We start from the raw sequence: 17,123 nt of genomic DNA, 5'->3' as shown, positions 1-17,123 counted from the left end.
ATGAGCTATGATTTATGCACATTTTATTTAATCTGCACCAGAATCCTACCTGGTAGGTATTACTATTATAACCTTTTTTTTTTTTTTTTTTTTTTTGAGACAAGAGTCTCACTCTGTTGCCTTGGCTAGAGTGCCGTGGAGTCAGCCTAGCTCACAGCAACCTCAAACTCCTGGGCTCAAGAGATCCTCCTGCCTCAGCCTTCTGAGTAGCTGGGACTACAAGCACGTGCCACCATGCCCGGCTAATTTTTTTGTATTTTTGGTAGAGACGGGGTCTCACTCTTGCTCAGGTCTCAAACTCCTGTGCTCAAACGATCCACCCGCCTCAGCCTCCCCGAGCGTGCTAGGATTACAGGCGTGAGCCACTGCGCCCGGCCTATTATAACCTTTTTAGAGATGGGAGACTTTAACAATCTTGCCCAAGTCTACACTGCTATTAACTCTTGCTACCAAAATTACACTCTTGTGGCCTTGGCATGTGGCCTTGGCATGGGCTGCAGTGTCGTTGTTGCACTCTGGCTGCTTTCCTGTGGCCCACTGTCCACCCTGTCCTCATGCCAGACAAGCAGTTAGTAGTCACGCCGTCACAGCAGCGCAGGTGCCAGGTTGCTTAGGGCTCCAGAGACCCACTTTCCTGGCATTCTGGGATGACAGTGAATGAAGGCAAAATGGGCTTGTTTCAGAGAGAGGAGACGATCTGTGCATATTTATCTTGGTCTGAGCCGGTCCCATGCCGCCCCCTCTCTGTAGGCTGAAGGAGTTTTAAGTGGGGCCCAAGGCAGAGACTCCTCAGAACTCGGGTTCGTTCTCCTGTGCTTTGGAATCAGCCCCTGCTTCCTCCGGGAGGGCTTCACACGCGCTTGTGCCCTGGAAGTTGTGGAGTAACTTCTTTCACCATGAGCACTGGCGTTTGCCCATCCATCCCGGTGCCTGGGAGGAGGTCAGGCTGCTTAATGCTAACTCTTGTCCACAAGGACAGAAGCGGACTCCATTTGTTGGAAAGCTGGTAAGAAATTAGGAACACCACTGAAATGCTGACCTTTTCCCATGCAGCCCTTGTCATAATCAGACCCAGGTACATCCATAGGCTACAGAGAAAAAGAAAAAACAACACGCCTGTCCAACCTACAGAGAGATGGAAATGCTGTTGGATTTATTTGCCTTCTGATTTGTGGTCTCTCCTGTTTCCACCGACTCAAAATTGCCATCAACAATAAGAAACCGCTTTCCTGAAACACCACGTAAATGAGATTTATGGGAATAAATATATTTTTTCTATAAATAGGTTCTGACTTCTCCTTTCTTTGGAGGCTCCGAGAAAAGTCTTATAAACTCTTCAGTAGGAGGTTGGTCCTCTGCAAAATACTCTCAGACCCTGGGCTTCGAGGATGCAGCTCTCTGAGAACTGCACAGAGACTAACTGCCTCAAGCTCGTTAAGTAGAGCTTTTCTGGCCTAGTGATTCTCACCCTTCTGTAATGTAGAAATCAACTCCATTACACAGTGAAATTATGAATTACCACCTAATTGCCTGAAATTACAGCTACCCAGTGAGCACTACTGCATGTCATCAGCAGAACAGACTCATTCCTTTATAGCTAATATTATAATAATAACTCTAATCCTACTCAGGATCAGTGCCACCTTTCTTTCCTGCTTGTGACTCATGTGGGAATCACATTCACAGATGACTTTATCAGCTGACCCTGTCGTCTTGTCTGTGCTTCTGCCTTTGTCCTGGGAGACTGACGTGTCCAGGTAGCAGACCTGTCTTAAACTCGCCTTAACCTCATGTTTTCAGAGAGTTCCCCTCCATTTTGGAAACCCACTTCTGTGCACACCCCACTGGATGGCTATCTGACAGCTCTAATGCCATCTTTTTTTTTTTTTTTTTTAAAGACAGAGTCATGATCTGTCACTCCCTGGCTAGAGTGCAGTGGCATCATCATAGCTCACTGCAACCTCAAGCTCCTGAGCTCTAGGGATTCTCCTGCCTCAGCTTCCCAAGTTGCTGAGACTACAGGCATGCACCACCATGCCCAGCTAATTTTTTCTCTTTCTGGTAGGGACAGAGTCTCACTCTTGCTCAGGGCTGGTCTCAAACTCCTGACTTTAAGCATTAACCAGTCCTCCCGCCTTGGTCCCAGAGTGCTTAGGATTACAGGCATGAACCACCATGCCAGGACTAGTGCACATTCTTAATTCCCCTGGCATCTCACTTTCCCCGCTGTGCCTAATCTCTTATGCTCCTGGCTCTCATCTTTGTGTTTATTTTGTTTTATTTATTATGTTTATTTATTTTTAGAGTCAGGGTCTCACTCTGTCCCCCAGGCTGGAGTGCAGTAGTGTGAGCATGGCTCACTGCAACCTCGAATTCCGGAGCTCAAGCGATCCTCCTGCCTTAGCACAACTACAAGTAGCACAACTACATTTGTGTACCACCGTGCCTAGCTAATTTAAAAAAAAATTTTTTTTTGTAGAGAACAGGGTCTTCCAATGTCACCTACACTGATCTTGAACCCCTGGCCTCAAGTGATCCTCCCACCTTGGACTCCCAAAGTGCTGGGATTATAGGTGTGAGCCACCACACCTGGCCCCCTTTTCTCCATCTTCAAAGCCAGAAGCATAGCGTCTTCAGAACTCTGATTGTGACACACCTGCTTCTCTCTGACAAGGGCCCTTGTGCCTGCTGAGTCCACCCAGCTATTCCAGGATACTCTCCCCATCTCAATTCCCTTTTGTCATGTAAAGTAACATGCACAGGGAGTAGGATGTGGACATCTTTGGGAGCCATTATTCAGCCTACTGCAATAAGCTAAGTAGGTATGATAATCGATTTTAGGGTGCCAGGTTTTCTTAGCAACATTCCACAGAATTTATTGATTTTATTTCCAGTTTCAACAGATTTTTTGGCAACACCTGTTGAAGGTGTTGGCAGTGCAGTAGTGAATGAAACAGACCAACATCCTGAGAGCCTTAGATGTCTATCTCTCCCAGGAGACAAGGCTTTTAAGATTTGTTATCTATTTTTGTTTTTATCATTTCTTCTTTAGGAAATTATTCCTTTTCTCTCTTTCAGGATCCTCAGTGTGTCTGTTGTGATGTCATTTACTGGGTGCTTCATTTTCACTGGTGGGTGCATGTCCTAATGGAGATTGCTGGCTGTCTTGTTTGATCCTCTCTCTGCTACTGTGCCTGTCTGTCGCTTAGTGGTCCTGGGCTCCCAGTCACGGGAAGCTGAAGTCTCCTGTTCCCCCGTGCTACTGGGTGATTTGTACATTAGTTTCTGAGGCAGTGGGTGGCCTGGCAAAATCCACACCAGTTTTCAGTGTTCATGTCTAAGTTTGGGGTCCCGCAACATGCAGATAGTATAAATTGGGATTCCATACCCGAATGTGCCACAGGTCTGGGGTTTTGATTTTTAAGGTTGACTTTTCTGCATGGTTCTAGAGCTTGCTTCCAGGGGGACAGCACTTCCGTCAGCTTTTCACAGATGAGTGGGGCGGGGGCTCCGGCTTTAGCTGGGAGGATCAGCTCTAGCAGCCTGACCTGCAGGGGCCCTCTGTCCCTGCCCCTCCTGCAGTTCCCATTATGTGCCCCACCCTCAGCTTCCCCCAATCCCTCCAGCTTCATTTCTGCCACCTGGAGATTTTAACTGTCTTTCTTTTGACCTTGGCAGTGAATTTCTGTCTCATTGTTCCTTTTTTATGCACCATTCCATGCATTTTTAATAGGAGGAGTGCCTGTTGACTTTAGCTGAGGGCTGTCATTGTGCTTGAAATTTTCAATTGTTCTGTATACAGTTACAGAACTGTAACCTCCCTTAACCTCTGAAAGCCTCTGTTTGCAGCCCTCTTTTCTCATTCTTGTCCCTGTGGTATCTGACAAAGCTGAACGGCAATCCTGCCACCCTTCTGGGTAGATTGGCCACCTCATTTTGTATATATATTGTAGAATTTTTCATTCTGTTTCTTTCGTCAGCACTTGGCCTTTGAGGAATATGTCCAAATCTTGTTTCTGCTGATGCCCCAAGCACATTCTTTTCTCTGTTGTGGTTTTAATCCCTTTTTATTCTGTACTATTATTTTAATGAGGTCTCCAGCATTTGAAGAAAACAGTGCATTTACTCAGTCTACTGCTTTGAATGAGAGAGCTCAGCTAAGCTTTCCGTGCTGCTGTGTAAGCTTGCTTTTTCTGTTTTTTCCTTTTTGGTCCTAGCTCAGCCTCCTTTCTCGTTTCTGACATCTGCTAATTCCCTCCCTCACTCCTAGCAGAAAAAATAGAAAGCATCAGATGGGAGTCCCTCTGTCCCCATCCTCTCTCTCCTTACTGCCTGCCCTTACCTCTTTTCCTTGCCTCCTGGAGAAGGTGTCCCCCCTTCCTCCTCTGTCCCTTGACTCTACACACACGTTCTCGGCCCCGCCCCTGCCATACCTCTTCCCTGGACTTCATCCACACCCAAAATTCCTAAATCTGTATATTCAGTTCTGGTCTCCTTCCTCAGACTGAGATTTCCAATTGTCAGCTGAAAATCCTCACTCACACGCCCAGTGGTTTCCTGAAATTCAACACATCTGAAGCGAACTCCTTCATTTCTCTCTGAGAACAGCAGATCCTCCTCATGTTTTTCCCATTGTGCTGAGTAACTCCGTGATCTACCGTGTCACCCCAGCCTCAAGTTTGGGTGTGTTTTTTACCTTCTTCATTATTTCTAGAGCTACACTGGCCAATACAGTGGTTACTAGTCATATACAACTACTTAGATTTCAATTTAGATTCATTAATGTAAAGTTTTCTGGGAGCAAAAGAAGCAGACAGAGAAAGAGTGGGGCCAAACAGTGTGGCTTTATTGAGCGCTCCTGGACGGGGTTTGAGGGTCCCAAGAGAGGGGGGCCCAAGAAGTTGTGTATGTTTGAAAAGGGGGAAAGGCTTTTAATACCATTTTAAGTGGGCTGAGGACTTTTGGCAGGAAGAGCTGGGGTGACCTTGGGTGGTCATTGAGAAATAGGAGGGGCTGGCGGTATTCAGGAACTTGCGGAATCCAGGAACCAAAAACTTTCTTATCTGGGTGGACATCCAGGTGGTGGTGTTTTTAGCAGGGCCTGGCAGTTGTCCTTGGCAGATCTGGTCTTATGAGCCTTTTCTTTTTGATGCAGGGAGGGGGGAGGGGGGCCCGCCACCAGCCTTACAGTTAACATCAAATATAATTTAAAATTCAGTTCCTTGGGTACAGTTGGCATGTCGCAAGTTCGCAGTAGCCTCATGTGGCCACCATGGCGGACAGCAGTGCAGCAGGACATTTCCGTGTCTCGGGAACTCTGTGGGACAGGGCTGGCCTAGGGTGCGTTTCCCCGCCTTTATTCCTGCCTCGCCAACTGTGTGTGAGCCCTCATGGTTTCTCACCCGAGCCACCGGTGAAGCTCACCAACGTTTTCTTCCTCCACTTCAGTCTGTTGTCTTCTCTCATCAAAGGATTTTAACAAAACCCTCAAAAAACCAGAGAAAAACAGTTCCGGCCTTTTGATGTCATTTCCTTACTTGAACCCTTCAGAGTCTCCCCATTGCCTTTTCTTCTGTATTTGATTGTCGGATGATGACATTTCAACCCCCGGGGTCGGGATCACATTCCAGTGCTGCCTACCCGGGAATGGCAGCGCCGAGGTTTCTTCTTCTGGGCTTTGACACCCCTTGTTGGTGCCCTTTTTCATCACATTTCCCGTCGTGATGTTTAGTGCTTAGGTAGTGACTTTAGGAGAAATGAGGAAGTGGCTGCTCAGGTCTTGTGCTGTTGTTGAGGCACCTGAGATTCTTGGCTATCCCTTGGCTCCAAAATACATGTTTTGTAGAGAGAAACATATCTGCTTTAATAAAAATATACCTTCAGCTGGGCGTGGTGCTGCTCGCCTGCAATCCCAGCGACTCTGGAGGCTGACGTGGGAGGCTCCCAGGAGTTCCAGGCCAACAAAGCGAGATTCTGTCTCTTAAAAAAAATTCTTCAGCTTCTTGCACGGTGGCAGTATCCTAGCCAATGAGGTTTATCCAAGGCGCGATTCTTGCTAACTGAAAACTTTTCCCAATACCCCGCCATGACTACTTGAAATATTGTCAGCGTTGGCAATTTTTGACAGTCTCTATGGAGGCTGAATGAAAAAAAAAATTCTTCGGTGAAAGAGAGGTATTTTAGTTAATTACCACAAACAGGTGGCTTAAAACAACAGGAATTTATTCCCTCATAGTTCTGGAGTCCAGGAGTCCAAACTCCAAGGGGCCAGCAGGGCCACGGTCCCTCAAGAGACTCCAGCAGAGAATCCTTCCTTGCCCCTTCCCGCTGCTGGTGGCTCCTGGTATTCTTTGACTTGTGTCCTTTCTCTGCTTCCCTCTCCATTTGCCCTTCCTGTGTGTCTGTCTCCCCCTCTCCTTTCTCTTCCAAGGACACCACCCTTACAAGAGATAGAAGATACTGGATCTAGGACCCACTGTAAATCTAAGATGATCTCACCTTGAGATTGTTAATTTAATTACATCTACAAAGACCCTGTTTTGAAATAAGATCACATTCGCGGGTTCTGGGGATGAGAGTTTGGCCGGGCCTTTTGGGAGGGACACAATCCAACCCTGTACCATGGCTGAGGATAGAAGTGAGAACCCTGGTAGCTACGCTTCTGCCCCTCTCTAAGCCATGCCTGAGTGGAAGCAGCAGGTTGGCTGCAGTCTTCAATTCTGGGCATTTATTCATGTAAAAGTTACTTAAGATCCTCACCCCCAAATCAAGAGCAGGGACAAGGCCGTTTAACTCAACCAGCTGTCTTTGTTTCCGGGACAGGCTGACTACACTCCCTTCTTCTGGGCTTTTTTCCCCCACTGGCTAGCAACAATCATTAAATAATAAAGCATGGCCCAGAATAAACACGTTTTTCATCCGTTAGTTTTCAAAGACATTCTCTGGGTCTGAAGCTTTTAAAATGAAAATGGATATTTAGATTTAGCAATTATTTTAAGCGTATGTAGGCACACACATACGCACCATGGAAAAATGACTAGAAATAACTGTCTCTGTATAGTAAGAAAGAACATAAGTACTTTCACTGTTTTTATTTTTTAGTATCATCTAAATGTTCCACAATGAACACATTTTACTTTTGTGATCGGAAGAAGAAACCTCTTTAACACAGGTGGTTTTAATTGAGGTCCTTATAAATTGCCCAGGACAATTTGTATTTTTAAATGAGCAAGATGAGTAGGCCAGTTAGGATTCTAGGAAGAGACCACCAATTGTTTTGTGTACAGTTCAGATACAATTGAGGTTTGAGAGTGGTGTTAACATTGTTAATTATTGAGGACCTATCAGACTTTCACAGCACTGGAAATTGAAACCTGTGGTCTCTCCAGGGAGGTCCCCTCCTCCCCGGTGCCTGATGGGTAAATGGGCCACGTGGCATAATAAACACCCCCATACCCACTGTTGGTCTGTTGGCGACCATTCCAGACAGAGCCCTGTAATCTCTCACCAGCAATACATTTGTCGTCAATAAGCATGCGTTTCCCTAGTCCTTAAACTATTTGGAGGTCAGCTCGGTGTCTGGCATGTTAGGATGATGGCACACTCGTCCATCAACTCCAGTTACTGGAACCTTCAGCAGAGCATTAGGCACTTCTGAGCTGTTCTACTATTGAATGCAATTTGCTCCAAGGGAATTTTCCTATTTTGGCTTCTAATATGTCGATGAATTATTGAAATTTCAATTACTTTTGGTTCCTAAGTTAGAAGGATGCAGACATCCCAGACATTTAATATGAAAAGCTTTCCAGAGGCTTTTAGAGAAGGGGCCACGTGCCTGTTCTCCGCCCTTGTCTAGAAGGGTTTTGGCGGCAGGGCAGGCACAGAGGTATGGCTCCACTCTTCCTCCTGTTTATGGGACTAACGTGCTTTGTGGCCTTGGGAGTCCCTCAGGTCAGTGCCACTCAAGGTGTGTGGTCTCTTGTCCAGCAGCATCAGCATCTTTTGGGAGCTTATCAGACATGCAGATCCTGGGCTTCATCCAGACCTGCTAAATCAAAATCCCTGGGGTAGTAGGGCCTTGGAATCTGTCTGTTAACAAGCCCTCCAGGGGATTCTAGTACTCCGCTAGGTTTGGAAAGCCCTGCCTGAAATGTCCCAGTGCTAATTCAGCAGGGGCTGATGCCCATCTGGGCTCTGTGGTCAGTGTGCCCTTTCAGGCAGATACTGCACCCTGATGATAAAACTGTGATCCAGGTTGTCAGAAAGACCCATTTCTAGCAACTATCTTCACTTACTTGGAACACTTCTTCTCTTTGAAAGTCACAGAAGCAGGGTTTCGACATTTAAATTCTGTGCAGGTAAATGTGTGTTTTCAGTGGAATTCAAAGGGCCCTGTGTTTCTTTTGTATACAGAAGGGCTGTTTAGATTCCTTCCCACCGTCCGGGGGATAATTCCATCTTTAGTCACTTGGCAAGAAGCTGCTGGTGCCATTGCTGTCTCTTCACCTTAGCCTAAGCCCCTCCCAGCTCAGACGTCCCTTCTGAACCACACAGACTGGCCAACCTGCAGTTCTTTAGACACAGCCGGTCGTCCTTGTGCAAGCTGCTCGCCCCCCAGCCGTGCCACCACCAGAGCCAGCCCCTCACTTGCTCTCCTTTCACACTCTGCTCAAGTACCACCGCCCTCTAAGCTTCCTCTGATGACTTCAGATGGACTCCTCCCCTTTTCTGCTTCTCGTAGCCCTTCAGATAGATGTTTCTAGCACTTAAGTACACTTGTGTTGAAGTTGCTTGTCTCTCTACTTCTTGGGAGAGGAGAGATTTTATCCAGGTTTCTGCAGTACCCAGCACAGATTCAGGCACTTAGAGCTGAATAAATAAACATTCCTTAAAGACGGTCATCTGTCTTCTGCTAGAAACTTCCTTTGCCTTAGATAACATGTTCACCTCTTGCTTGTGGGAGAAGAAATGATGATCTCTGGCAGGTCCGGTTAAAAATACAGTGACTTGGCCGGGCGAGGTGGCTCATGCCCGTAATCCTACCACTCTGGGAGGCCGAAGCGGGCAGATCGCTCAAGGTCAGGAGTTTGAGACCACCCTGAGCAAGAGTGAGACCCCATCTCTACTAAAAATAGAAAGAAATTCACTGGCCAACTAAAAGTATATAGAAAAAATCAGCCGAGCATGGTGGCGCATGCCTGTAGTCCCAGCTACTCGGGAGGCTGAGGCAGGAGGATTGCTTGAGTCCAGGAGTTTGAGGTTGCTGTGAGCTAGGCTGACACTATGGCACTCTAGCCTGGGCAACAAAGTGAGACTCTATCTCAAAAAAAAAAAAAAAAATACAGTGACTTCTATGTGGATGCCACTGGTCTAGCTTTTCAGTGGGGCTGATCCCTTCATGTAAACAAAAGCCCGACCGTCTATGCATCTGGCTCATCGTGTCTGAAAACATTATGATTTCAGGTTCGAGAGCTTCAGACTCGACTGCAGAGTGTTCAGGCCACAGGTCCCTCCAGCCCTGGCCGTCTCACGTCCACCAACCGCCCGATTAACCCCAGCACCGGAGAGCTGAGCACAAGCAGCAGCAGCAATGACATTCCCATCGCCAAGGTGAGCTGGGGACAGGCAGGACAGGCAGGAACAGCTCCGGTTATCTGGAAGCACCGGTGTCATCCTAGCTGCTGTGCAGGCATGCCCTTCGCTCAGCAGGCCCGACGGGCTTCCCCCGGGACCTCGCGCAGCCTCCTACGCTGGAGCTGCGGGGAGAGATAACCCACTAATAGTTTTAAGCCTCTCTCAGCTGCAACCTGGACGCCAGCTCTCATTAATCAGCCAGCTGGTGAATGTCACAGCTGACAAGCCATTGTGGAGAGTGAGACGTTTTGTCAAGTTCTACAGTACTTCACAGTAGACAGGAAGTTGCTCTCAGGACTGAGGTTCAGCCCAGCGGGGGACCCCGAGTAATGAGCCAGTGATCTCCCCACTCTCAAGACTGACAGCCCTGCCAGCAAAGAGCTAGATTGTGATGGACAGGTGTGGCAGCTGTGGGAGGTAGCCCCACGCATTCTTTGCCTGGTCCCAGCCCACATGTTGAGTCTGCCACGGAGAGACTATTAAAACGCTGCGTGTCGCTGTGCCTGGTTTTGCCGTATTGTCTCCACAGCACGGCTGGTTCTCAACCATCAAGTTCAGTAAGTCAGGTCAGACCAGCGTTTCCCAACCAGAAGTGATTTCTGTCCCCCAGGGGACATTTGGCAGTGTAGAGAGACATTTTTGATGGTTACAACTGAAGTGCTACTGGCATCTTGTGGCTAGAGGCCAGACATGCTGCTAAACATCCTACAATGCCCAGAAAAGCCCCAACACCAAAGAATTATCCAACTCACAATGTTAGCAGTGCTGGGTTAAGCTGATGGCAGAAAAATTGGACAGGTGGGTTTTTAAGAAATTAATCATTTAGTTGACGTGGCAAAATGCCCTGTATAAACGTAGCCTCAACAGTTTATCTGGGGGAGTGATGTATAGTTTTTTGATAATTTTTTTGTTTTGTTCTTTTAGATTGCCGAGAGGGTGAAGCTATCAAAGACAAGGTCCGAATCCTCATCGTCTGATCGGCCAGTCCTGGGCTCAGAAATCAGTACCATAGGGGTGAGTGTCCATGAGAAGCAAGGCCAGAAAGGACCCGATAGAGTTACACAGACAGTGGCTGATAGACGGTAGAAGTTCACCTCCAATAAACCAGTTAATTATTCTATAATAGTAAATCATACCCTGTTTCCTTCCAAAGGATTGAGTTAAAATGTGTATTGATTTCCATCCACATGGTGACTTGTTTCTTCAGCTTTAAGGGATACTTTTTTTATTTCTCTACTTGAAACCATTCAGAAAGCAATGGTTTAAGTCCAGTTCCTGGTGATGTAGTAGATGAAAGTCTTGAAATATCTGTTTTATGTCACCCTGCTACCCTAGAGATCAAGGGAGTCATGGAGCTCTAAAAGAATTTTGCCTTTTGCACATCCTCTTGAAAGGGCATGTGCTCTCCAGTGAGGGTGAATGATGCCTTTGAAGTGTGTCCCCATACTAGGAAAGACCAGAACTTTCCAGTTTAGTGCCAGAGTTTTTCATTTGTAGAGCTTGGGAAGCCCCTGGGGGCTGTAAGAGCTGATGGATAGTGAAAAGGGAGTAGTTTCAGTTCCTTAAGGGGTATCTTTTAGGATTGGGGATGAGGCTGGGAGAGCCAGCTATTTGATCTGTAGGGGTGAGTAGAGCCTGACCAGCACTTCTAAGACCCTAGTGTAGATCTGTGCACTGAGCAAAAATTGCATGTATTCGGATTCCACACCAAAGCCAAATTGTGAAAGTGAAGGAGTCGGCCCCTTTCCTTGGCTACAGTAACCAGAGAGTGTGACCTGAAGTGGCAGGAGATTCAGGATAGGGGAAGGAAGTCCAGACTCTGCTCAACATCCAAAATTTAGGGACTCTGAAGAGGCACAGTACCCCCATCCTTGCTGCCCAACAGCACGAGCTTGGGGGATGCAACTATATTTTGATCTTATTTTATGTACTGCTTTCATAGTAGTTTGCTTTTTAAGCTAGAATTTTATCAGACATACTGAGAACCATCAGGGTAACCATCTCCTGGTGCAGGATTCTCAGTGAATATCAGCTTTGAATTGTTTTGTGTGCAAAGCATGCCCGGGGACCAGCATCCTTTATGTGACACTGTCCAAAGGGGAATTAACGCTCATTTGTACAGGTGTCCAGCAGCGTGGCAGAACACCTGGCCCACTCGCTTCAGGACTGCTCCAACATCCAAGAGATTTTCCAAACACTCTACTCACACGGATCTGCCATCTCTGAAAGCAAGATTAGGGAGTTTGAGGTGGAAACAGAACGGTTGAATAGGTAAGGAGCAGTCCTGGGTTTTGATGGGGGCTGAGAGAAGCCATTCCTCTCTTCTCCTTCCAAAGAGCAAGTCTGCTTGTGTCTTGTGACATAGAGGACGCTGTCAGGCTGGTGGGGTTGGCAGCGTCCACCATCCCAGCCGCCAGGGCAGTGCTCGCAGCAGGGCTGGCTTCACGGCCGTGTGACCTGGCCCTTCCCACGGGGCCCCAAGCTCAGAAAGACTCCACACTTGCCTTGCTATCTTGCTGTCACCGTTTTCAATTCTTTTTTTTTTTTTTTTTTTTTTTTTTAAGACAGAGTCTCACTCTGTTACCTGGGTTAGAGTGCCATGGCATCAGCCTAGCTCACAGCAACCTCAAACTTCCAGGCTCAAGCAATCCTTCTGCCACAGCTTCCCAAGTAGCTGGGACTACAGGCATGCGCCACCCTGCCCGGCTCATTTTTTTGTATATATTTTTAGTTGGCCAATGAATTTGTTTCTTTTTTTAGTAGAGATGAGGTCTCACTCTTGCTCAAGCTGGTTTCGAACTCCTGACCTTGAGTGATCCGCCCGCCTCGGATCCTCCCAGAGTGCTAGGATTACAGGCGTGAGCCACCACGCCTGGCCTTCAATTCTTAATAATTTACGAAATGGGGCCCTACTGTTTTGTTTTGGACTAGACTCTGCAAATTATAGAGTGAGTCCTGGGAGCAGTCCATACCGAATGCAAGTAGGTCACGGAGGGTTGCCAAGCGTGCAGGCCTATGCTGCAGAGAACCGCAGAGGGGAGTTCTGGAATGTTGAGTCAGCGTCCCAGGGGCGCCTGGAGCTACCAGGATCCAGCAGAGACAGTCTGGTCGAGACATTCCTGGCACTGACCAGGCATGCTGGTCTAACCCTCCTTGCTCTTCCTGATAGTTGCCTAAGTTTATTCATGCTCTTTGCGAATGTGCCTTATCCTGGCTCCCCATATCCTATCCTAACTGTCCTGCTTAGAATAATTGTACCCTATACCCAGTTTTATGGATTCTTTCCAAGTCTCATGAAAGAGGTAGTTTGAATTTGCACTCCTGCCTGTTGGCAAAGATTGGCCGTTGTGTCATCCCAGTGATGAGAGAGTTGTTAAGCAGAGAAGGACCTGGGCCAAACCATGGGAACCACTCTGACTCAGAATGGGTTCTGCAGTGGCAGAATGCTCTTCTGAATCTCACCCAAGTGTGGTGTGGCTGCCTTGACCCACCGATCTAGTTAGTGGGAGAGCATGGTAAGAATTTGAAAGCCTTATGAGCTAACCAGGAAGAAATGCCAGGAAGAAATGGGGAAGATACCATTCCCCATCTATCATTGCTTAATTCCATTCTTCTTGTGTATAGCGAACCTGAATAAATTGAATTATCATGTTAGTCCTCCCTGATTTGAAACTGTTCAGTGTAGTTCTTGAGAACTAAGGAAGTTGGCAACCTAGGTCATTTTAAATCTTGAAATTAAATGGTTTCCTTATTAAATCCAAAAATACTTAAGAGTGATAATCCTGATGATTACCTTGTAGCAGTAAAAAGTAGTCTTCTCGGTATCACTGGCCTGGGAGTGCTTAAAAATTGAATCAGATACGCCCTTTGCAATTTAATGAAGTCAGATGCCTTCAGGGGGCTCCCAATTTAGAAGAATCTCCTGTCTATGGATTCTGGGATTTAACAAGCCTGCTTTGTGGCTGAATCTGGGGGAGGTTCCTTCTTCCTCAGGCATATGCACCAAGGAGAAACCAAAGAAGAGAAATATTTGGTGCTTGTAGCCCATATTATTATGGTATTTAATAGCTTACAAAGGCTGTCACAGACAACCACCTAATCCTCAACTTGTGAGGGCAGGGTTGTCCCTTCCCATTTTAAAAATGAGAAAAAACAGGCTATCAAGTTGCAGTTTGAGGCAAGAGCTATTAGCCCCTACCCTGTGACATAGCCTTCGTTGTCCACTCTGTGATCATAGCCGCTGCTGGAACCTGGGGGTCCGTCGAAGTAATCTACCAGAGTATCCCGATAACTGTTATTGAGCCACCCATCTCAAAGTTAGAGGCCTGTTACTCTCAAAATATGTCAGCCTTTAACTTCATGATTGCCGGGGGCATGGCAGGGAGTGTCTTACCTGCTCACAAGTGTATTACCTTTCATGATGGATCTGTTTTAAGCATCTACTGGGTGCTGGGCTATTTGGCATGCCAAGCAAAATGAAACAGACAAAGCCCTGCTCTCATGGAGCTTCTATTCTGTTAGGGAAGGTAGACAAAATAAATAAATAAGATTATAAGCAAGGTCCAAGAAGGAAATAAAGAGGACACTGGCAGAATCACAGGGAGGGTTTATTTCACATGGTGGTTGGGGAAGGTGTCTGAAGAGGGGATGTTTATGCTGAGATTTTAAGGGAAAGAGGAGCAGCCGTATGACAGACTAAGGTTCTTATGGGCCAGTGTAACATTCGTGAGGCTGGAAAGAGGTTGGCATGAAGGAGGAACCGTCCAAAGGCCAGTGGAGCTAAGGGGGAGTGAGTGGAAGGAGAAGCTCTTCGAGATGAGGTGGCCGAGTGGCCCAGATGTAGATTTTGAGGCCATGGACAAATTTAACTCTTTATTCTAAGTGCAATTGGAAGGAAGTTATTAGAGTGTTTAAAATACGGGAAGAACAAGATATGATTTACATGCTGCAAGCTCAGTTGGGTGTGAAGAATGGGAAGGAGGATAGTGGAAGCAGAGAAGAGGGGTCAGGACACATGCGGTGCTGGGAGCAGTGGAGACTGCAGCCGGCTGAGATCGGGGGGTGAGAGGAAGGGATGGTCTCTAAGAAGGTTCTTGGGGGTCTAGCACGTAGTGTTGGGTAGATGGTGGTGGCAGGTGCTGAGATGGAGAAGACGGGGGAAGGCAAGGCTTGGGGAAAATCTAGAGTCCCATTTTGGACTGTTAATTGGGGATGGCACTGTGACACCCAAAGGAAGAGCTGGATATGTGAGCCTGGCGCTCAGAAGAAAGGTCTGGGCTAGAGAAATTTGGGAGCTGTCAGACCCTGAATGCCTATTGAAATCTTGGGACTGGATGAAATTACCCCTGGGTTGGGAGCATTGACAGCGGAGGGGACCCAGGACTGACACTGGAGGGAAAGCCAGGCCCTACTGCTTTTATACAGAATGGACATCCAGCAAAGGATACCGCATGGCCTAAGTGAGGGGAGCATTTCAAGAAGGAAGGAGTATGGTCACAGGGAGGTTCGGCCGCAGACTGAGTTGTGTAAAAGCTTCATCTAAGCTGGGCGCTGTGGCTCACACCCCTAATCCCAGCAACTCGAGAGGCTGAGGTGGGAGGATCGCTGAGGCCAGGAGTTTGAGACCAGTCTGAGCAACACAGTGAGACCTCTGTCTCTATGAAAAATAAAAAATAAATAAATAAGCTGGGCGTGGTGAAGCATGCCTGTAGTCCCAGCTACTCGGGAGGCCGAGGCAGCAGGATTGCTTGAGCCCAGGAGTTGGAGGCTGCAGTGAGCTGTGGAGCAAGTTGAAAAATGAGTGGGAACACTTTCAAAAAAAATTTTTTTTGGCCGGGCACAGTGGCTCATGCCTGTAATCCTATCCTAGCACTCTGCGAGGCTGAGGCGGGCAGATCATTTGAGCTCAGGAGTTCAAGACCAGCCTGAGCAAGAGCGAGACCCTGTCTTTACTAAAACAAAAAAAATAGAAATTAGCTGAACAACTAACAAATATATATATATGTATGTATGTATGTATGTATGTAAAGTCGGGCATGGTGGCGCATGCCTGTAGTCCCAGCTACAGGGGAGGCTGAGGCAGCAGGATCGCTTGAGCCCAGGAGTTTGAGGTTGCTGTGAGCTAGGCTGATGCCACGGCCCTCCACCCCGGGCAACAGAGTTTTGCTCTGTCTCGCAGGCTAAAGTGCAGTCGTCACAGCTCACTTAGCAGTGCATCCCCGGAGTTGAGTGGTCATGGCGGGAGGCAGGGAAGCCTACCTATGCAGAAATTACATGGCAAGAGAGCAGGGAGGTGCCAATTCAGCAACCAGCTCATAGGGTTAGAGCTCACCCCTGAGGAGGGAAGGCGTTGACCTAGTCATGAGAGATCTGCCTCCTACAACCCCTTCGCCTCCCATGAGGCCCCACCTCCGCCATGGTGGACCAGAGTTCAACGTGAGGTTTCAAAGCATCGCACTCACCGATACGAACTCCTGACCTTGAGCGATCCGCCCGCCTCGGCCTCCCAGAGTGCTGCGATTACAGGCGTGAGCCACCGCGCCCGGCCTGCGCTCACTGATTCATCGTTTGCTTCTGCTCTGTAGTGTGCGGTCGAGAAAACAGGATCTGGGGTCAAACTGCCTGGTTCAAATCCAAGGCCAGGAACTTAACCTTTCTGCACCTCCATCTCCTCACCTGAGAAATGGAGATGATAACACTGAAGTCCGAGGGCTGCTGGGAGGATTGTTGTTGAGCAAAGGCTCGACAAATAGTAGCTATTGCTAGGATGCTGCTCTTCATTTCCCCCTGTGGAGGGCAACTTACTGAAGCTCACCAGATGGTCCTGTGAGGAGGGCCGTGAGGGCACACGCCCGCCGCCTCTCCTGGGAGTGCCCTGGAGCCTAGTGTGGCACCTGGCGCGTGGCACCTGACGCATGGCACCCATGGAGTGAGCATGGGACAGCTGGGCGGGAAACAACCAGGAGGTTATTTTTTGTTTCTGATTCACACAGAATTTAGTGATTTATTTATTTTTTAAGAGTCGCCCCGTTGATTATTTTGTGTCAGTTACTAAAACATCTGACAAGCCCACGTCCCCAACACGCTTTCCCGGCCTAAATATAAATGCGACAACTGAAACGTTGGCAAATGAGATCGAATCCTAGAGCGAAAAGTGGTTTTTTTTTTTTTTTTTCTTCCTTTTTAGCCGAATTGAACACCTCAAGTCCCAGAATGACCTCCTGACCATAACCCTGGAGGAGTGTAAAAGCAACGCCGAGAGGATGAGCATGCTGGTGGGGAAGTACGAGTCCAATGCCACCGCGCTGAGGCTGGCCTTGCAGTACAGGTGGGGACGGCCGCAGGACACGGCAGGACTTTGTCGCCACGTTAAGTTCCAAATGCATATAGAGTGACCTTCTGCACACAAGTAGGAAACAGGCTTTGAGAAGGCGTGACTGAGGGGTTGGACCAGCAGAGAGTATAAGGGTGGATACTCTGGTATTCATAGT

The 17,123-nt window shown here is 47.7% G+C and overlaps 1 protein-coding gene and 1 non-coding gene across 2 annotated transcripts in view; both read left to right on the top strand.

Moving 5' to 3' along the window:
- Positions 1 to 17,123, top strand: part of MCC (MCC regulator of Wnt signaling pathway) — a 267,530-nt gene that overhangs the window by 203,791 nt on the left and 46,616 nt on the right. The window contains exons 7-10 of the mRNA XM_012763744.3: positions 9,463 to 9,609; positions 10,558 to 10,647; positions 11,756 to 11,904; positions 16,820 to 16,960. Of these exons, the coding sequence (XP_012619198.1) occupies positions 9,463 to 9,609; positions 10,558 to 10,647; positions 11,756 to 11,904; positions 16,820 to 16,960 (527 nt within the window). The remainder of the gene's footprint in view (positions 1 to 9,462; positions 9,610 to 10,557; positions 10,648 to 11,755; positions 11,905 to 16,819; positions 16,961 to 17,123) is intronic.
- LOC142874142 (U4 spliceosomal RNA) lies at positions 5,999 to 6,139 on the top strand. Its single transcript, XR_012921967.1, has one exon. It is a non-coding gene; the product is annotated as a U4 spliceosomal RNA (small nuclear RNA).

Source organism: Microcebus murinus, chromosome 11 (assembly GCF_040939455.1).
Source record: "Microcebus murinus isolate Inina chromosome 11, M.murinus_Inina_mat1.0, whole genome shotgun sequence".
NCBI classification, from domain to species: Eukaryota; Metazoa; Chordata; class Mammalia; order Primates; family Cheirogaleidae; genus Microcebus; species Microcebus murinus.
This window is presented reverse-complemented; position numbering and strand designations above follow the sequence as displayed.